The 21,021-nt window shown below is 41.4% G+C and overlaps 1 protein-coding gene across 1 annotated transcript in view; it reads left to right on the top strand.

Moving 5' to 3' along the window:
* Positions 1–1,392: 1,392 nt before the first annotated feature.
* The window catches only part of TSPAN5 (tetraspanin 5), a 76,335-nt gene continuing 56,706 nt past the window's right edge, over positions 1,393–21,021 (top strand). Inside the window, exon 1 of the mRNA XM_015862134.2 lies at positions 1,393–1,870. Within this exon, the coding sequence (XP_015717620.1) occupies positions 1,790–1,870 (81 nt within the window). The 5' untranslated portion in view covers positions 1,393–1,789. The remainder of the gene's footprint in view (positions 1,871–21,021) is intronic.

Raw genomic sequence — 21,021 nt, 5'->3', positions numbered from 1 at the left:
AGGGACAGGGGAACTGTATTTAATCATTCAGATGGGACCTTTTCTCCCATGTCAGAAATAAATCAAAACATTTAACAGTGTTGTGAAGCACTGGGCTTCTAGAAACATTAATTTGTCACTGAAATACTCTCCTTTAGTTCTCCTGTAACTAGGCAGATGAATTATAAAGCAAGAGAATTTGAATAACTGTCTCACCATATTGCAAGGAAAGGTAATATTATCTGCTCGCTTCTGCTGAGTATTGCCTCAGGCTTTTGTACCAAAACATCACACTAGAACTTGGTGTTGTCTAGTAACTAACAACGAATTTAAAGCATTGCCACAGTCAATCATGCTCAGTTTCCAGACATGGGTCACCAAAGCATGTAAAAAAAGGATCCACAAGCGATGACTCAAAGCCAAAGAATTGTGTTGTTTTTTTTAATACCTGTTTGTTTAGGACCAGATATAAAATGCATTTATAAAGCAGAGAGGCTGTTGCAGGTGCAGTGGACTCTGTTCCAGCTGGCACTCTGAAAGATCAATTACCTGTATCAAAGCTGTTCCGCTGCCTTTGCTCATTTCTGAGGCTGCACGGGAACACTACACACAGAGTGAATTAAAAAGACCAGGGCTCTGTGTTCAATACCCTCTTCATGTGTGCAGTTTAACCATTAATGCTACAAGCCCTAATTCTTCTTAATCTGATCAAATGGTGGGAAAACATGAAAAGCTTTTGAGTTTGGAATGACCTGGCAATGGCGATACTATTCTCAATTGAGAATGCAAATGAAGCCATGTAACACAGTGAGAAAGGTTGAGGGTTTTTGAAGCTGTTGATAGGAATGGATTGGTAGGCAAGCTATCAAAGACTCTTATTGAATATAGCGTAATAAACATTATTCTGCAATATTTTCCTGTAGCCTGTGAAGCATTACAATGCTAAAGGGTGCCAACATGTGGTGTTAGTAGGGTGTTGTGACAGTAATATCATCAGTGTTTGTACAGGTTGTCACCAATACTTGAGATGACTTGTAAAAACAGCGCTTTAGTAATAATACCCTGTTACCATTACTGCGCTGTATCACAGAATCACAGAATCACAGATTGACCCGGGTTGGAAGGGACCTCAAGGATCCTGTAGTTCCAACCCCCCTGCCTGGCAGGGCCACCATGTAGATGGAAACATGCTTTCATTGCTACAGAATCTATGTATTACTGATCACTTTTCTGCCTTCTTCCAGTGGATGGTCTTGCAAAAGGCACAGTGTTAACACCACTAACAGCATATACGGTTACATTCATGTTATGATTTTATTTATTTTTGCATTCATTTCCCCCTGTCAATCATCCCACGACCGCACGCCTGGTCCCGCCCCTGCTCCCCAAGCACGGCGGGGCGGGGCTCAAGCGGCGGCCCTGCCGCTGTGGGGGCGGGGGATGGAGCGTTGTGCAAGCGGGCGCTTGTGAGCCCCGCTCCTCCGCCTGGGCACCTTCCGCCGGTCCCTTCAACCCGCTGCGAGCAGCCGGGGCCTCCTCCATGCGGGAGCTGCTGGCCGGCCATCCCCGGCGCCCGGCGAGCCGGAGCCGAGCCGCTGCCGAGCCGCTTGTGCCGCATCTCCCCGCGGCGCGCTGAGCTCTGCCCGTCGCGCCGCCCCCTCCCTCAGTCCTTCCACCCCCCACTTCCCCGCTGCCCGTTTTATGTTTTTCTTTTTTTTCTATTTTTTTTTCTTTTTTTTTTTTTTCATCCTGTCACCTCTGGGGTTTTTTCATCCTGGCCGCGAGCAAAGTGTCTTGATGAACGCAGAGGATGTCCGGGAAGCACTATAAGGGGCCTGAAGTCAGTTGTTGCATCAAATATTTCATCTTCGGCTTCAATGTCATCTTCTGGGTGAGTAGGCGACGACCCCCGGCCTCGCACAGCGGCGTGTGGGGCTCCGGAGCAAGGATCGAGCGTGACAGTTGGACGCCAGGCGGCCGGGCTAAGGGGCAATGTGACCGGGCTAAGGGGCAATGTGGCCGGGGGGGGGGGGGGGGGNCGGAGCAAGGATCGAGCGTGACAGTTGGACGCCAGGCGGCCGGGCTAAGGGGCAATGTGACCGGGCTAAGGGGCAATGTGGCCGGGGGGGGGGGGTGAGGCCCTAAGAGCCCCTTACAGCTAACGGCGTGTCCGTGGGTCGTGCCGTTGCTCGGCCCTGCGAACGGCTTTTGTTGTAGGTGCCGACGGGTTTTTGCTTAACCCCCCCCCTTTTATTTCTCTTCCTCCCCCCAGCCCCCAACTGCTTTGTGGTGGGGGAGCAGCCAGGCACGCAGGCCTGGGGAAGGGATGGATCCTTCCGTTCGTGTGGATATTTGTGCTAAAATGTATATACACACAATGTAAGAAATCAAAGCTCAAGTTCTGCGAGCGGTGCCGTTGCGGGAATGGTTACACAATGCCGAGCTGTGCGTGGAGCGGCGTTATTCTGCTCTGCCATCAGCACGGAGCGGTACCGGGGGGAGGCAGCGGCTCAGCCACCCGTTCCCGGTGGGCACCGCACACCACAGGCCGTGCTGCCCCGTTCCAGCACCGGGCATGGAGCAGGCAGAGCCCTATGGAGGGATGTAACGTGCATAAGTTGGCGTTTCTAGCATCTTCTCGGTGTGTTGGGTTTGAAGGAGAAGTAGTTTATTTTGGGTGTGAATTCCAGATTTTGGAACCGCAGGGTGAAGGTGTGAACGATTGATCTCGTGTATATATGGACGGTGTGTTCTTAGTGCTGTGTAGAACATGAAAGTTGGGTGAGGGCTCTTAGGTGTTCAATGCTCTCTTTTTGTGAGGCATTCTGTTTAGCAGTAGCAAATGGGCCTGAAGTCCAGCAGGGTGAATGCCTTTCTAAGGGAACCTGAAAGCATGTTGGGTACATACTTGGTATATTGGCTTCTTTGGACTATAAAGGTGGTTTGGGTCAATTAAAAAAACAAACAAAACCCCACCATTTTTTTAATGAATGTAAGTGATGAAGAATGAAGGAGAGAAGCCTCGCCAATTATGAGCTTGCAACTGTCACCTCAGTGTTTATCTGGCTAATTAGAACTTGTAGTTTACCTCATGTCTGTGTGCTTGGGAGGTAAAGATGCCTGGAGTGGATGATTTGGAGGGACAGGATTTTTAATCAGTGATACTTTTACAATGAATGATCTTTCCTTAATCAAGGAGGTATGTTGCTAGAATGAAGTTGCATACCTTTATGTCAAAGTTTGCTTTGCCCATGAAGGAGACCTGTGGTGATGAGTTGTTGCAGATGAGTATCCTGACCCTATGGTAGCTGCTGTGTTTTTATGGTCTGCTCAGGTTTAATGGTTGTGTTTGCTGTGGCTCTCTTCCCTCACCTGTCTTTTCATTTTGATCCCCATGGGCACACACTGCTGAGCACACATATGTTTTTCAGTAGGGAGCAGGGCAGCGTGAGGAACTCTTGTGTGACGTGTCCTTGTACCAAAGAAGGAAGATTATGGTGAAACACGCATATGTGTTATCTTGCTCCTCCAGGCACATATGGACATAGATACCCTATAACTTTGTTCTCTTCATTCTCTGAAGGCTCATTTGCAGGTGGTGGAAATACGGAAGCGATATCTTCTTGATACTTAGTGGCTGTTTGTTTTCTTATTCCTGTTCTATTGAGGCTGGCACATGCAGCTTTTGCATGGCATAGTGGAATGGGTTAAATGAGTTCTTGTTGAGCCACCTGGCTTTGTACTGCCAGAGTGGTAATCTGATGAGCTGAGTGTATCACCTGCTGTGCTGTTTGCTTGCTTACAGGTTACCTGTTTTGCAAAATGCAAGTAGTCTGGTGTCCTTGGCTAAATATCATGAGATCCACCCTCAAAAAGCACTTTATATGACTTCAGTCATTTCTTCTGTTATCTTTTCATGAGGAAGCCTCCATTTGTTATCGTGGTGGGAAGTGAGACAGTGACTCTTGCAGGGTATATTTTAAAGTTTTTATGGACTTAATAGCAAATTGTTTAATATCATGAAATTGGGCCAGAAAAGCTGTGAAGAAAAATAGTGGGCTTGGTTGGATGTTCACAGAAAGTGAGAGTCAAACTTTGCCACTAATGTAGTCCTTATAAATAGATTGAAATGATAATGCGGTCATTGTATCATCCCAGTGCTGCTCTCCTGGGGTCTTGTAGACATTTAGATATGTGGAACACCTTTGTTAAAACTTCAGAAGCTTTCTTATGTGCTGATTTTAACAGAACCTTTCAAAATTTTAATGAAAACAAATGGAAAAAATACCCTCTATTATGTGTCATAAAACAATGGTCTAAAAATAAAGAGAACTGAGTTGGGAGAGTAATGGGCTTGACAAGAAAATTATCAGTGCCTCGAATAAAGAAATGGTGTAGATCTGCTGAAATCTTGTGGGGAATAATTGCATACACTACTTAAAGGGAAGGTATTACAAAAATACAGAAATTAAGGGCCTTATATGCTGTACGATACAGGCAAAATAAATATCAGATCTTTTTATCTGTTGTTTTTATTTTGTTCTAGTATGTTATTTCTTTCCTTTAAAAAGATAAAGAGAAGCCACAGCTGATCTGTTGGAATAATTAGTGTGGAAAGTTGCACTCTAGTGCTGTCTGTGGTTGTGACTAAAGGAAAGGTGACACGATGCTCTTATGGAGATGGTCGTGCTCCACCCCAGGCAACGTGCCCTTGTCTCTGCATCTCATCATGTTTTAGAAGAGAACTATATCCTCCAAGACTGTGCTAACTCATGTTCTAGGTATACTTGCCACTTTCATTTCTTCTTTTTGGCACCCACTGCTAGGAAGCAGGTAAATATACCGGCAGTGCTTGTTGGGAGTGCTTTGAGGTTGCAGTGATCTGTGGAAGTGCCTGCTTGGCATCTGCCAATGTAATATTGAGGAACCGAGACCAAATAGGCACAAATATACCATGATGAAAAAGTAGAATGTGTTTTGCTTTCTCTTCTGCTGCTCAGCTGCCATTCTGCTGACTGTTCATTAGGGCACACTCCTGTGCTTTAACTTGCCCAGCATAATGTCTATGTGAAAGCACCACATGATGTTTGCTGCTTTTCTAGGCTGGTAGAATAGTCAGTGCTTTTCTGTGAGCCTTTATGTCTTTATCAATTGAATTGTAATGTGTTCTGGGCTAGATAAGACCTGAATGCATAGTGCAAGTTAAAAGAAAGCAATTTTATTGTTTACTTGCATTCTTTCCCTACATATTTCCCCTCACCCCATGTAGTCTTCCATGTAGAATGATGCTAAAGGTGTAATGCAAAAAATAAAAGTAGGTCGCCTCACTTCTGGAAAGGCAAGAACCATTTCCCCTTCTTACCTTTCTACTTCTGCAAGACAGTTTTAAACCGACTTTCAGTTCCAAGAGGTTCTTTAAATTCCTTTCTGTGCTTTACTGTGCTTGGTGGGATCGATGAATATACACTTTCATTTAAATTGGAATTTCCATGTCAGCTGGGAGTCGCTGACCCTAAATTAATAGGGACAATGTATAGAAAACATTGTCTCCTTAGACTGCAACCTTCACTTTATCTGGTGATTCACTTTAAGTCATGTGATATGCTGCCATTATGATACATCAGAATATTGCAAGTCATGATTTGTATTTCACTTTGCTTGACGTGTTGGTTTTAAGGATAACTGTATGAGGGTCTAAATAGTCTTCTGAATTACCAGCAGACAGCAGAAAGAAAACTGAATGAAGTTATGTAAGCGTGTTGTGGGAAAAGTGTTGGAAAAGTGTGCTGACCTTTGAGGGACAAGAAATAGACTGTTTATTGAATTCTGAACGTCATTGGGAGTTTGTTTTCAAAGGGGCAGAAGATCATTTTCTCATGCCAGTGACTTTTCAGACATCTACGAAGGAAGGTTTTGTTATGTACTTTTGCCTTGCCATGTTGGTTTTGGAAAAAATGTAATCTACATAAGGCTTGTTCCATCCGGCCTTCAAATGCATTCTGTAACACTTGATCTTTAGATATTTGCATAGAGGAGATGCTCTTTCAGTGGAAGTGAATGACATTCTGATCACTTCTCCCTTACTCCTCTCCCCCCCGTCCCTCCTTTTTTATAACAAAATTACAATTATTTTTGTTATTTTAACACTTAATATCACCAATAACTTGGAGAGCATTTATTCCATAAATGGTCCTGCCAGAAACAGACCGGTTCTTGTCTGGTGAAAATGTATAACTGTTTTGTAACATTGAAGGGTAGTCATGTACGTTGTACGTATTGATAAAATAGATGCATTGTTGTGAATCTGGGAGCTCAGAATTCCTCAGTGTGTCTTAGAACAGGCACAGCCACAGTCCTTTAAATGCATACAGAAGTATGTGGCCTCTGCCTTCCATAGTAACTTTGTAGCAGGCTATATCATTGGTTATTGGAACGGGTGACACGAGGAACATGGATGAAGCTGTCTCCTTCCTCAGTATTTGTGTTGCCCAAACTAGTTGTTTGTAAATATGTTATTGTTTGAAGCTCTTTTATGTTTGGGGTTTGCAGAAGGCTGAATAAGCCTAAGGACACAAGACTAAGAACTAGGGAAAAAGCACTGATTGTGGTTAATTGTGTAACTTACTGTGTTAGATTTCAACATACTTAACAGTATTGGAACTAATAAATGCAGCTTACATCATTCTGCTGTAGAGATGGGTTCTCAAGTGAGACCTTCTCACTCCTTACAGCTACCTGAAAGGAAGCTGTGGTGAGGTGATGGTTGGCCTCTTCTCCCATGTGACTAGCCATAGGACCACAGGGAATGGCCTCAAGTGGCTCCAGGGGAAGTTCACATTGGAAATTAGGAAGAAAATCTTTTCTGAAAGAGTGTTCAGGTGCTGGAATGGGCTGCTCAGGGAGTTGGTGGAGTCACTGTCCCTGGAGATGTTCGAGAAACAGCTATATGTGATACTAAGGGACATGGTGTAGTAGGAAATGTTGGTGATAGGTGGATGGTTGGACTGGATGATCTTGGAGGTCTTTTCCAACCTCGGTGATTCTATGATTCAGTGAAAGTAAACATACCACTGTAATTCACTAAGAAAACCTCTTTGTGATAGGCTCTTCAATAATGTATTTATCATGTATGTGCATACTCAACTACTCCACATGATACAAAGGCACACAGGGAATGTGTGCCTGTATGTACTCTGTTTTTAAACACTCTTGCATTTAATTCCTTAGGTGACAATAATCCTGAAGTACTTGTGTACTTTTTAGCTAAATTTGATTTATTATTTGCTTCTTAAACTTCATAAGATGCAGTAGGTAGTAATTGGTAGGGGCTAAGACACCTAATTTACAATTAGTGAAATACTTCCAGGATACTTTCCTTGAAGTTCCTTTGCTACAAACAGACTTGTTGTAGATAGAGCATCAAAGAATGTTTTTGACACCAGGGTCACTGCAGTCTAGGAATTCAGAGCATCATTAAATGCTCACCATAGGTAGGTACCTCAGCAGTTTCTTCTCCTATGGACCAAGGGCAGAAATCAGTGAGGATCTGCATTTAGAATATTGTTTTGCTTCCAGTTAGAGTAAGGGGTGGAAGAATCTTTTTGACCCAAAGCAACGTGATATAATTCCATCAGGCAGGGAATTTCAGTCTTAAAGTGTAATGCTACCAGGTAAGTTCAGCCTTATACTTTGTGTTGCCCAAAATATGCAGCAGATTTCTCAAATACGTGGCTAGCAGCCTGTCAGCAGGGCTCTAATTGTTTTATTGATGTAGGCAGGAGCGAAGAGCTGAGCAACTCAGGAGTTAACCCAGCTATGTTAGTAGTGACCCAGAAGCGACTGTCACCATTAACCATAGAGGTGCATTCCAGTAAAGGAAATTGGTTTAAATACATGACTACATGATTAGGATTTTGCAGCGGCTTTGTACTGTCACACTGCTTTCTGTTGTTGTTTTGTTTGTTTGTTTTTCATATTAAAATGTAGAAGTTGTGTGGGATTTTATTTTGTTTTGTTTTTCCTGCTGTATTGAATTGCATCCTAGTGTACTTTTACAGTGTGAGATCCAGGAAAACATAGGTTTTTCTTTACTGTTTTGAGGCCTAATTTATTTTCCATTGTACTATTGTATGAGTTTGGAAAATGTCCCATTTCTTGTGAGTCTGCTGCTGCTCCTGACAAAAAATTGTTCCCTGTTGGCTCCTTGTGGATTTCCATTGATTTCAACGGGACTGTGCACAAGCAGAAGAGTGGTCTGGGGCGACTGTCACTGTTGTCTCAGTGCCCCATGTGCGTCTGCTTCTGTAACAGAGATCTACAGCCATTCACCTCCCCCTTTATGCTCACATTTAAAGATGTTGCTGACACGCTGGGGTTTGCAGTCAGAGGAGCTTGATTTGGTATCAAACTCTGACTCAGTGTGATCTCATATAACCTCCAGATGGCCTGACTTGTGGAGACGCTCAGAACAGTCAGATCCCACTCCTTCAGCTGTAGAAAACAAATGAGGCAAATGGCAGTAGCAGTATTTATCTTAATACACATCAATCTCCACCTTCAGCTAATGTTTCAGCTTTCCAGTTGCTTTCCTCTGGACAGCATTTAGAATAAGCATTTCAGCACACACAGAGGATCTTATGAATGAACTGTCAATTTCCCACAGAACTAGGGAAAAATCAATATGCCTCTTCCCAGCCTTGAAAGTCCCTAGTGAAGGCTCCATTACATCAAATAATATTGAAAATCTTTTCAAGCGAAGTTCCTGATGTGCGGTGATAGAGGACTTTTAGTCTTCTTTTTGCAGCAAGGCAAATACATGTTAAGAAAACTGCCTATTCTGTACCTGTTACTGTCTGGTTTTCTCAACAGCGCTACTGCTTGCACAAAAATCAAAGGGCTGTAGCAGCTTCTCCCTAATATGATTTTTTTCCTCCTTAAGAGGCAAGAAAAACTGCGCCTAGAAGTGTCTAGTGCATTGTGTATTGTTTTCTAAGAAAGGAGTAAAGGGGAACTAGATTCCTTCAGATATATGACATATTTTGGGTTTGTAGAGGCTTCTGTTTTGCTGACTATAATGTTAAGGAGTTAAAACCTTTTGTTTATCTACTATCATATGCTTGTGCTGTTGTTACAGGGTAATGAATGTGGTATAAATGAAATTGCGGGGCTGCTTGCAGTAATTCAGCCTACTGGGTGTTTCCTGGCATTAGTGGCTTATCCTTAATGAGAGTCCAGCTTAATTTAGTTTGGTTTAGGCAAAAATCTTCTGTGATGCAGAATGTTCTTTTGCATCAGGACTCTATCTATTCCAAGAGGGCAGATTCTCTCAACCAAGCTTTGGTGTCCTAAGCAAAGATCCAGCAGTACTGTGAGAGGTGGCACTCCTAGTAGGTCTCCCAGAGCCCGCAGCACAGGTTCTCCCTGTTGGATGCCTTTGCTTTGTGCACGTATGCATAACGAGTGCATTTATCTTTCTGAGAGCAGGTTCTCTGTAATTTCCTCCCACTGAATTGCATGTCTTCTGCAGTGTTTTGTTTTCCTGCCTGTAATGTGAACTCAGTGTGAACTTAAATGCAAGTGTACAACTTCATCACATACTTCTCTGAGTTCTTTTCCTTCCTGTAAATGCTCTTCCAAACACTGCCACTCTGTAATAAGGTACTACGTTAAAGCAGTGTCCTGGAAGGGGTGGCAAATGATTTGCCCTCCGAAGAGCAGGAAATGTTACATTATAACATATTATACATGTTATATTGTATACCTCTTCTCACTGTTGCATTCCCCTTTCTGTCTGCACCTGTTCTTCTTTCTCCTGGAACCCAAATGTCAGCTGGGTTTCATGCTCTTGTTTAGCCCACAGGAGCTCCTATATGATCAACACAGTGCTCTGAGAGGCCTTTGTATAGGTGCTGCTTGCTGACTCTTACTTGATCCATCCAGAAGTCAGCAGGAAAGTGTCCGGTAGTTAACAAATAGTGCTAGCTTTTTTGGTATCCTTTTATAAGACAGTCTTTCTTACTTGGCAAACAGATTGTTTTATGTTATAATAAATCATTGCCTTTTCACATTTCCATGTGATACCTGAGCATCTCTTTCTGAAACAGGAAGCCTCAGTGTTGGTGCAAGACCTCCCAGATAGTGCCTCGTGGGTAATGTTTCCTTGGTTGATGTGTCAATCCACAAGCCTGATGAATATCAAAGCAGTATCCACTGCTCTGTCTCTGATGTAAATAATTTCACATTTTAGCTTCATGAATAATTGCTGTAGGTGTGAGCCAGGTAGAATCAGGTGACATGGAATGGATGGGGCACATGGAAAGGCTCTGAAGCTCAGAGTCACAGTGACATTGCTTGTTCAGTAAAGGACAGAAATTCAAAAAGGCTGTTTGCTGCTCATACACCCCTTAGATGCATCCTAAGTAAGTCCAAAGTGCTTTGAGAATTGGTGTAGATACTTTTTTGTACCTACATAGAGCTGTCAGCTTCAGTGAGATCTGCTATTTATTTAGATCTTAGTGTAGAAGGGTCAGATTTTCATTTTCTCTAAAAGGCCACCTTGTACCAATCTGCCAGCGTGCCCTGTTCTTAAAACGCCTACAGACTACATTTATAGAGTGTGGTAGAGCAATGTTGCAGTTGTGGTGTCAGATTTTGGTGTGAGTACATTTAGACTCCCAGGTTAGGGAGTTCTAAGGTGTTTATAGGCTGAGAGGCTGGACTTTGTCTCCACTGTGGGGTGGAATTGGACTTCTGTATGAGTGGTGGGGAGAAAAGAGACTTGTAACATTTCACAGGATGAACAGAAGTGCAGAGCTCTCCATGTCATAATGATAACGCAGGAGGTATTTAACTTTGAGAATGTAATCTTTTAGAAGTTGTAAGGTAGTCAAATTCTGCCTGAATGAAACCTATTATTCCACCTCCATGCTGCCTTCAGGGCAGATGTTTTTCTGCATTTACTGGTATCATAGTGCCACTTAGGGAGCTCTCTCTCATTATTTCACTCGGTTTTGCTAATAGGACTTTATCCTAGTTTAAAAATTCTCTATCTTGAAACAAAACAAAACAACCAAATACAGAAAGACAAACCAAAATAAATATGTACACAAAGATACAGCAGAATTCACAGCAAACAAACAGTGGATCAATTACTAAGTGCCTTCCCTTTCCCTCATCCACTTCCTGATGTAGTATTAATTTTGAATGAGCCTCCTGCGTAGCTTGCTTTCATCCACTTAGGGCGTAGAACACAAAGGCTTTCAGCACTGTAAATACTTGGGGCCTTGTCCTTTGCATAAGAGCAGTTCCTGTGGACTTCAATAGGAATCGCTTGGTGGCAGCTGCATAATTAGACCTTTGGTTTTCAAGCAGTCGATTGAAAGAGGAAATATTAAAGAAGGAGGTGGAAGGAAAACTGCAAGAGGTCCTCTAAAGAAAACATGGAAAAAAACTTTGGAAAGAGCTGAAGCCCTTACTTTACTCTGCCTAAATAGTGAAGATCTTATTCCTATATATAGGAATAAATATATTACCTAAATAGGTAATAAGCTAGTTTAACCAAAAAACTTGGTCATGAACAGGGGAGACTGACAGGCACTTCTGCTGGTTTATGTCTTGGAGTAAGTATCTGTCTGACCATCCTGATCCTTTAAATGATAACTTCTGCTTGATAACAAGAGCTACATGTGAACCTAATACCTGTAGTGCTGGATAGGTTATGTGTTTGCATGAAATAGCTTTACACACTCTGAGCTATTGCTTAACACTGTTTTCTGCAGGCTATATTCCTTCCCACTGCTCTGGACTGCAAGTTGGCCGTGACTGTTGTTTTTTTCAGTGATTTCCAGCACAGTATTGACCACTGAATCGGGCTTTTGCCAGACATGTTTGTAATAGCAGCAGCTTCATGGTAAATCCTTGTCCAATGGAGCTACTAATGCCCATCTGTTAAGTACCACTACTTATGTGGTCTACCATTAGCCGTGTAAGAAATCACCACGTTTTATTAATGGCTTCTGAACTTTAACAACATCTTAGGCTAAAGATAATGGATTCTGCATGAAATATGTTCCATTGCTGCTAATGGTGTCTGAGTAAGCTAATGTGGCAAATAAAAGAATTCTTGTAAACAAAGCATAAAAGTCGCTATGTATATAAATCTAAACTGAAAACCAGTTTATAGTCAAATGGAAGCTGAACTTCTCAGAGCAGCTTTGGTTATATTTATGTGATTGATAGAGAAAATGAAAAAACAGTCTGTCTAAAAGCAGAACCTGATGAATACTGCATTTGACTTCTACTACTGGATTGACCTGTAGTTTATGGTAACACAGTATGTGTAGATAGTAATAGTGTTTACTAATAGCAATAGAATCACAGAATTACAGAATTACCAAGGTTGGAAAAGACCTAGAAGATCGTCCAGTCCAACCATCACCAATACTTCCCAGTTAAATCATATCCCTCAACACAACATCCAAACATTTCTTGAACACTCCCATGGTCGGGGAATAGTTGCAATAGTTGCAATACTACTAAAAACAAACAAAACAAATCAAAAACCCAAACGCAAAGCAACAACAGAACAGGAAAACCAGCCTTTCTTTTTGCCTTTAAGGAAAGATTTAAAGAAGTATAAATCAGACTCTTATTGATAGTGTGTATATATACATATATATAAAACAAAACACAGAACAGAGGCAAGATTAACGCTCCCTCCTTTTAATAAACTGGTAATACCACCAAGAGAGATCAAGAAATTATTTGAACTGCTGCACTGAATCCTTAATCAGTTGCTGTCAGGCATCTTCAAACGTACCATTAACCTGCAGATCCAAAAATTGGTTCAAGGTTTTGGAGAGGTGCTGAGCTTTGCCTTTTCATTAAGTTCGGTGCAAGGGAGCTTCCTAAGGGAAAGAATCCCGCTTTTCTCTCTAGAGCGCAAAGAAGCATTATCTCAGTGCACCATCAACTCAATAAAACAAGCTGAAGACTAGTTTTAATAGTAAGGAATTGATAAACTGTTTCTGCGAAGATCAGTTTTATGGTCTTGATTCTGTTAATTTTGTGTGTTGACAAATTAAAGAGGTATGTATCTATATATCTAGGTATTCAAATATTTATGGACTGTGTTCTGAATGATAAGAAAGATGTAACGAAAAGACAACTTTAGGAATATTTTTCATTCGAAGCTCTGTCCAATGCAAAGGCAATTTGGAGGTCTTACATTTTAGTCAAAAAAGGGCAGCTAGGACAGTGTATCTGCCAGCAAAAACAAGCAGTTTGTATTCAGTGTACAATGCAGCTTCATAAAGCAGCTGGGGGGCTAGTGAAGGGTGAGATGGGAGAAAACGCACCCATCAGAGTGAGGAATGGGACCTCTGGGAGTTGCTGAGCCATTTTGCTGCTGAATCCACCAACTGGTTTAACTGCCTTGCATAAAAGCTTTGTGGCTTTGTGTGAGTACCGTTTGTGTCCAACATTGACCCTGCATTGAATATTTGACATAATTGGTAATTTCTATGGACAGACCCACATCTAAAAAAGCAATGAACCATCATAGAACTGCAGAACAGTTTGTGTCGGGAAAGTCCTTAAAAATCATGTGGTTCCAAACCCCCTGTCATGGGCAGGGTTGTTACCCACTACATCAGGCTTCCCAAAGCCCCACCAGCCTGGCCTTGAATGCCTTCAGACATGGGTTATCCACAGCTTCTCTGTCTCACCGCTCATGAAGGGAAGAATTTCTTCCTCATGTCTAATCTAAATCTACCCTCTTTTACTTTAAAAGTACCAGTCCTTGTCTTATCACCACACTCCCTTATAAACAATGTGTTTTCCCTTGAAAATATCTCTCCTTAATTAGCTTTTAAGTCTGTGGGTGTGTTGTCTGCCTCTGTTGTTCTCAAGATCTTTAACTCTAAATCTGAACGTATCAGTAATACCTTAGACCAATCTCAGACTGAGTTAGGAAAGCCTCAGTGGTGAAAGGTATGTTGAAATCTGAAGGGCGGCAGTTTCTACAAGAAGATATTGATCTGGAAACAAAATTATCGATACAGTTAAGGATGTCTGGTATAACACACTGTGAATGTGCCTGGAATGGTATTTGCAGTGTGCTTCACTGGAGACTGATGAAGTTCCACTCTTTTGTTTCTTGTGCTCTGGGGTGAATGTGCAAGTCTCTAAATACAGATTCTTCTTTCTGGCTTAGCCTGAGATCATGCCAGCTGTTCAGACTTCACGGTTGGTCTCTGTAAACTGTTATGAGATTTCAAAATGAATTCTCAGTGTTCAGAGCGAGAGCAGGGTGGGGTTGTGAAAGTGTTGTTTGTGAACTATTCAGAACAGTTTATTATTGTTGGTAAAGAAACCAGGAGCAAAAGAAGTAACAGCTGAAGTTTCAAAGTGAGTATTGGGTGTCAGTTTGTGTGCTTATTTAAGATGGCTTTGACATTGTCAAAATTATGCTACTTTACTAAGAATATATAAAGTAGTGACACATTCATTTAAATTCAGGTATAGCTATAATTACTGATCAATGTTTTGCCTTCAAGAAGAGGAAAAATCTTGAACTTTGATGACTATTTGTATTTGGAGTTGCTAGGTTGATTTTAATTTGTGAATTTTTTTCTAGTTGCCCCTTTAAATCTCTAAGTTTATGAAATATTTGACATCCAGTTTTTAGTTGTACTCTTTGGGGCATTAGTTGTACTCTTGAGGGACATGGTTTAGTGGGAGCTATTAGTAACAGGTGAACGGTTGGACTGGATGATCTTTTAGGTAATTTCCAACCTTGGTGATTCTGTGATTCTTTCTCTGTTGCACTTGGGTTACTTTAGGGAGAGTTGGAGTACCAACAAGCATGCAATAGAGCATTCTGAGGATTATAGTCTATTAACTTTGATGAATGTATCAACCTACCCTTTTTGAAACTGCAGTGAAAGTCTTGCATCTGAAAAATGTGACTTGAAACACCTTTTCTCTCAGCCCTGACTTTTCCATACAATACCACTGAGAAAAAAATTTTGGATGCTTTCCTTTTCAGTAGTTCAGATGGTTGAATTATGAATGTTGGAGGCGTATAAAGCCAAGTAAGTATGCCAGTCCAAGGAAACTGCAGCTGGATGTCACAGCTGAAAAAGCTTGCTGCTGTTCAAAGTCCGCAGATGGTGACCTAGTTGGATCTTTACACAGCTCCTCCAGTTGTTATGAATTAACCATTTTCAGCCCAGGATATATTTAACAGCAATATATGTAGTACCTGCTCTTATGCCTTGGTAATAAATAGTTTTTCTGTTGGTAGTTTTTAATGTAGATTTGTAGTTACCAACACTTCTGTCTTTTTTCATCCACCTGTTGCCTTGCCTGCCAGAGGGAAGAAACACTCAAGCCTACACCACCACAATTACTTTATTCTGTCACTGGTTTTGGTGGGTACTAACTTAATAATAAAATTGTATGGTGAAAGATGAGAACTTTGTGACTGACAAATGAATCTGAAGGATACTCTTAGGCGGGCACCAGATTATTCACTTCTTTCATAATTATTTTGAAGTCTTTATTATTAGTATCTGAAAGCTCAGCCATATCATCTATCCAGTGCTTTGGAAGGAAAACTAATACGTAGTTGGCAGTCAGTTTAGTTAAGCACTTTGGCTGATTCACAGATTTGTAAGCATCTGTGTTGCAGTCTTATTTAGGTAGTACAAATGTCCTTTATACTGCACTGTTTCAAACTTGGCTGTTCTTAATGTCTCGTTTAAACCTGCATGTGATAATCCATTATGGTCTGATTTCAGTCTACCTTTCTGAAGCAGAAGCTTTAGATAGAAGCTATTTTTGTTTAAATAGATCTTCTTGGGTGGAAGGAACACAGCTCTGTTTATGCACAAAGCTTGTCTTTCTTCTCTGTTGTTGTGACAGTTGTCAATATTTAGCATACAGGATGTCCTGATCTTTGCTGCCTGATAGTGGTACAGGGATTCTGGGCAAAGTGGAAAGCTTGTGCCTTCTCTGGGCCCTGAGGAGGTCTGTAAGCAAACTTGTGTATTATGGGGAATGCTGCCTAGGTTTTCTTTGAAGCAGAGGTTGGTGTTAGGGCAGGATGTGATACAGATGTGGTGCATTAGGTAAGTTGGCGGTCAGAAAGGACAGCAAACTCATTGGTGTTGTATAGGTATGACATTCCACAGCCCACAAAATTGTATTGTAGCACAAGTGTATTCTTTAATCAAGACATTTTTTGTAGAAGTCATCTTCCATTATACCACAGCATCTGACATCTGATGTAAGTAAGTTACACTTTTCATGTTTGCTTGCACAGTATTTGTGGGAGGGGAGGAAGAGCAGAAATGGCATAGATGAATTACTTCTATCTGGCTGAACAAAGAGGAGGCAAGGACTGGATTACCTGATGGTGTATGCTTTTAGGAAGAAAAAAAAATAGATCCTTTAAAGTGAGCAGAGGTGGAAGCTGCATTTCAGATTTAAGCTAGTTTACTGGCCTTGGAGAAAATAACCAAGCTTGGAGTGTTGAGACTTTCACTGAGAAAAGAGTGCTTCTGAATGCCTTTGGAAGTTCTTGTTCCCGGGTCTGTGGTCTGATCCCAACAGGAACTGGGTTTCCAGGTAAAAAACATTTTAATCTAAATTCCTGTTCCTGTAGGAAACCTTTGCTTAGAAGTATAGACCTGAGTAAACAGTCCAGAAGCTGTTCAAGCTGACGTCTTTTTTTATTTGCTGCATGGGATCTATTTTAGAAGTACTTCAATGAAAACTTGGACAATAGAACAAAACACTTTAAAGCTTATCATGTTATTTAGTTTAGCTGGCAGGGTTTGGTGGTTGGTTTTTGTTTTTAATTTTTTTTTGAGTGTGGGAATTTCTTTTTTCTTTCTGATTTCCTCTCCACCTTTGCAGCTCAATGTGTAACAGTTTTGCATCATACCCTGCTCTGCAGTGTGATAGATTCTATGGAATGAGAAACAAGCTGACCTTTGCAAGCTGGATTTAATGACTGAGATTAGAAATAATTCCAGAGGTGTAGTTGCTGGAATACATGGCTCCTATTGATAACATCCAGTGTAAGCAGTATATTCTAAGATGTTACATTTCTCTCTCTCTTTCTTTCTTTCCTTCCTTGTTCTATTTTCCTGCTTCCGAGGAATGCTGAAGAGCTTTTGCTCTTGCCAGTTGAAATCTGTTTTTGTAGTGAGGGGTCCCTGCTGGGGAAATCTTTTCCCGCTATCTTTCTTCTCTCCACAGGGCAGTGGGCATAAGGACTGCCCTCCTGTCTGCTCTGCTGACAGCCACACGTTCTCTGCTGCTCGCTGCAGCAGCTGCTGCTCCTCAGCCTGACTGAGAGAGCATAAATTAAAATACAAAGGTCTCCTGTGGCCACTCTTGGCTGACACCGCAATGGCAAATCAGACCTTCTACATCATCTTCACTTGGCTTTCCTTTTTTTTTTCTCTTAGGGATTTCCTCTGCATTTATATCAGTCACTGTCATAATGCTGGGCTGAATAGATGTGGCAATCCACTCCAAATGGTTTATGTACTCGAGTGTCCAAGCAGCTTGTAGAGAAAAGAATTACCAACGTGGGTTTCATCAGAAGCTCAAATCCTATTTTTGTTCTTTCTATGTATGCTGCAGATACAGGCCCAGTTTATTTCCCCTTCTTCCCATGAGGTCATGTAGAGTTTTAGAAACAGAAGAACCATTATATTGCCATTGTGTGCCTGTGACTGAAGGCTCAGCAGTGAGTGGAGTCTTTTCTCTGATGGGGCTGTATTATTCCTACAGGGCACAGGGGAAAACGTGATGAGAGGGTGGAATGCCACAAGGTTGCTTATGTGGGCGTCCTGACCAAGCCATGTATTTGGGTTTTTGGCAGTGAGTGGGTCTCTTTTTATGTATGTTTTTATCCTGTATGTCTCAGGCATAGTAGATGTTCTTTGGCTCAGTATACTTGTATGTTAGGGTACTTCATTGTAGGTGATGCAGTGAGGCAATAACTTGACAACATTTTCTCAGACCTTTTTCTTCAATGAAGCTAAGCATGGCTATCAATTTTATTTACTGTAGAGACTTATTTAGGGTTGAACTGGACAAGGGTGGACTTTAAACACTTAGAAAACCTAGAAACCACTGGCACAGCCTTTGTGTACTGTGGAAGAAGAGTCCTAATTTGCAAGGCTTAGTTCAGATGAAAAAGAATTAGGTGAAACCTTCAAAAGTAGCAGAAAATGCCACAATCATCAAAAACAGTCATAGACTGAAGTAGATAGGAATCTCTCATTGATTATACAGCACACTGAAGTCTGTGTTGCACGCTAATCACAGATTGCTGAGTGACGTGAGGGCTCTTTGACAATTGTTCCCATTTTAAAGTTTTTCTTTAATGAAATCACAGTAGTTGTGGAAGTTGTATAAGCATACAGTAATATTTGGAAATAATCATGGGACCAACCATGGAATTGCTATTATATCTACCAGTTTGACTTAACGAGAACAAAATGCCATTACTACCTTCATAATCAGATTTATTTTAATGTCTTTGAACAAAATACCTCTGGAGTCAACTGCTTAGTGCTTTAACTGCTTCCTTTCTGCTTAATGAAACAGGGGCCTCGCCAGACTGCCTGCTAATGTGGTACTGCTTCTTGGGCTCAGTTTCCATTTCCCCCACTCACATATTAGACATCTGGAACATCTTCACTGATGCCTGTTGCAGCTACATGCAATACTCAGGTGTATGCAAAAGAAGCAGGGTCAACGTTCACATTTCTTTATTCCATTTTCATGTGTGGTGGCAGACACAGAGTCTCAGAAAGTCCTCTTTTTAAAGCTTGGCACTGAGGTGAACGGTCTTCTGAGACCAGAGGAAAATTGCTGCTTTTCTTCTTTTTAACCCAGATTCCCCTGGGTGAACAGTGCAGTTAATTAATTTTAAAGGAGAGTGTGCAGGGGGAGTTCTTTCACAGTATCTTCTTGAGTCTTTGACTGTTAACAAATGAATTTTACGGCATTTTCCACTTCTTACAGTGATTTCAATTAATATTTGGTAACCACTGCTCAGAGTAGAACTATACTGTTTCAGGGTTAGACGGGGAGGAGCTGATTACTCTTGCTCAGTTTGGGTGATTCGCTAAATAGATTGAAATGGTTTAGGATAAAGCTTTTACTGAGGTTTCTTTGTGTTCATTTTCTCAAATCTGGAAGCAATGAACAAATGCCAGTAATTCAGATAATTCTCTTGAATGAATACATGTGCAGTCTCATTTAGTCATACATGCATATTTTCACCATGGAGAGAATGAGAAATACTGTGTGCACTGGCTTTCTGACTATGGTGATACTAAGGCATAAGGATTTCTGCTTAATGATGATCAGCCCAAATCAGTATTGTGGTAGAAAACGTATAAGGTGTGGTAAGACATCCAGAGAGATTGCTGAGGAGTCATCAATTTAGTTGTAGGAACTGTACCATTTCTGCCAGCTGATGCTGCTAACTTCTTTCTTTGGTTCTGGGATTGTATCATCTTTGAATGTGCACCAGTTCCACTGGACTTTCTTTTGGGTTCAGAAGATTGGCTTTTATATAAAGCTCCTTCCTGTCCTTCCTCAGCTGATTAAATAAATAACATTTCCCTGAACTTTTGACATAGCTTTGTTTGTGTTATCTGTTAAAGGTGAGGAAGAGGACTGAGCAATGTGTCTGCATCCTTTTCCTACTTAATACTGTGGCTAACAAAACAGATGTTGAGAGGTCATGAGGGCACCTGCCTTTGATGTTCAAGCTACGTCTCTTTTGCAGGCTCGAAAATGAGGAGCGGTACCTGAAGTACTTGGTAGACTGTACAGGCCTGCTGATGCACAAGCTTTGTGAAGGCTGTAGGAGCAATATAAATAGCTTTTTTTACCAGGCAATATTCATTCTGCTCTCAGCTGTGACCAGTGCACTTCTGTTACAGCTCACTGTCTAATATGAGCTGAAGAGACTCTTTAGCAGTAGCTCAGAGTCAGAAAGGGAGCGCGTAGCTGTAGTACAGAATTCATTATTCTGGAAAATGATACTGGTATGATCCAGCTGACAGTTTTTAGGCTTGCTGGCATGGTCCTTCTGCAACACAGGATGCTTTGTTCATTTAATATTGTGCTAGAAGATTGCCATGCTGTCATGCAGGCTTGACTACAAGTTTTTGATTTTTGTTATGCTTGGTTTGGGTTAGTGGTACTTGCCTATGTTGCCTGTGGGTACTACTGCAGGTGCTGTAAATAACAGATAAAGATGCTTTCCCTTTTCACCTGGCATACGCTTGTAATGTCATTAAAGTGTAATAATAAAAGGTAAATTATTAAAAATATTATCTTGTGGTTTGCCACCTTGGTTTTCTTCTCCAAAATAAGAATTCTCTTGAAGCAAGTGGGAATTTGAGGGCTTCTTAAGAAAAAGAGAAAAAACACTTGTGTCTATTCTGAGTCTGATCTGTTCACCCTTCGCTGGACCCTTTCTCTTTTTAAAGAAAACCTGGCAAACAACTGCTGCAGGACACTGAGAGGAATTATTCAAAAGTGCCATTTGCTCTGTTCTGTTTCCTCACCATCCTCCTATGGGAGGCTTGGCCTGGTTTGTGTGTTAAGAAGACAGTTACTCTGGCTAGTTCTCTTACAGGCTATAGATAATCATGATGAAAACTTGCCTAGCATTTAGTTAACTTTTGGACTGGAATAACAGGTGTTGGTTTCATGTGACTTGCTTTGCTCAGAATTTGGAAGGCTTTGCAGGTATCTGTCTGGTACAAATACACTTGCATTAAGAATCTATCTTTTCTTGGCATTTTAAGCAGCACGTACTTTCTCACTGAAGCTCTTCCTTGTTAGTTGTTAAAAGCAGCATATTTCAGAGGTCTCAATGAAGAATAAAGCTTGGTTAGTTTTGAGTAGTTACTGGCAAACTAATGCTGTGCTCCAAAATATGAGTTGTGAAATCTTTGCTCCATTGAGTGAAATGTGGCTGATGTGACCTAATTTATCTGC

The sequence above is a fragment of the Coturnix japonica genome, chromosome 4 (assembly GCF_001577835.2).
Source record: "Coturnix japonica isolate 7356 chromosome 4, Coturnix japonica 2.1, whole genome shotgun sequence".
Taxonomy (NCBI): domain Eukaryota; kingdom Metazoa; phylum Chordata; class Aves; order Galliformes; family Phasianidae; genus Coturnix; species Coturnix japonica.
This window is presented reverse-complemented; position numbering and strand designations above follow the sequence as displayed.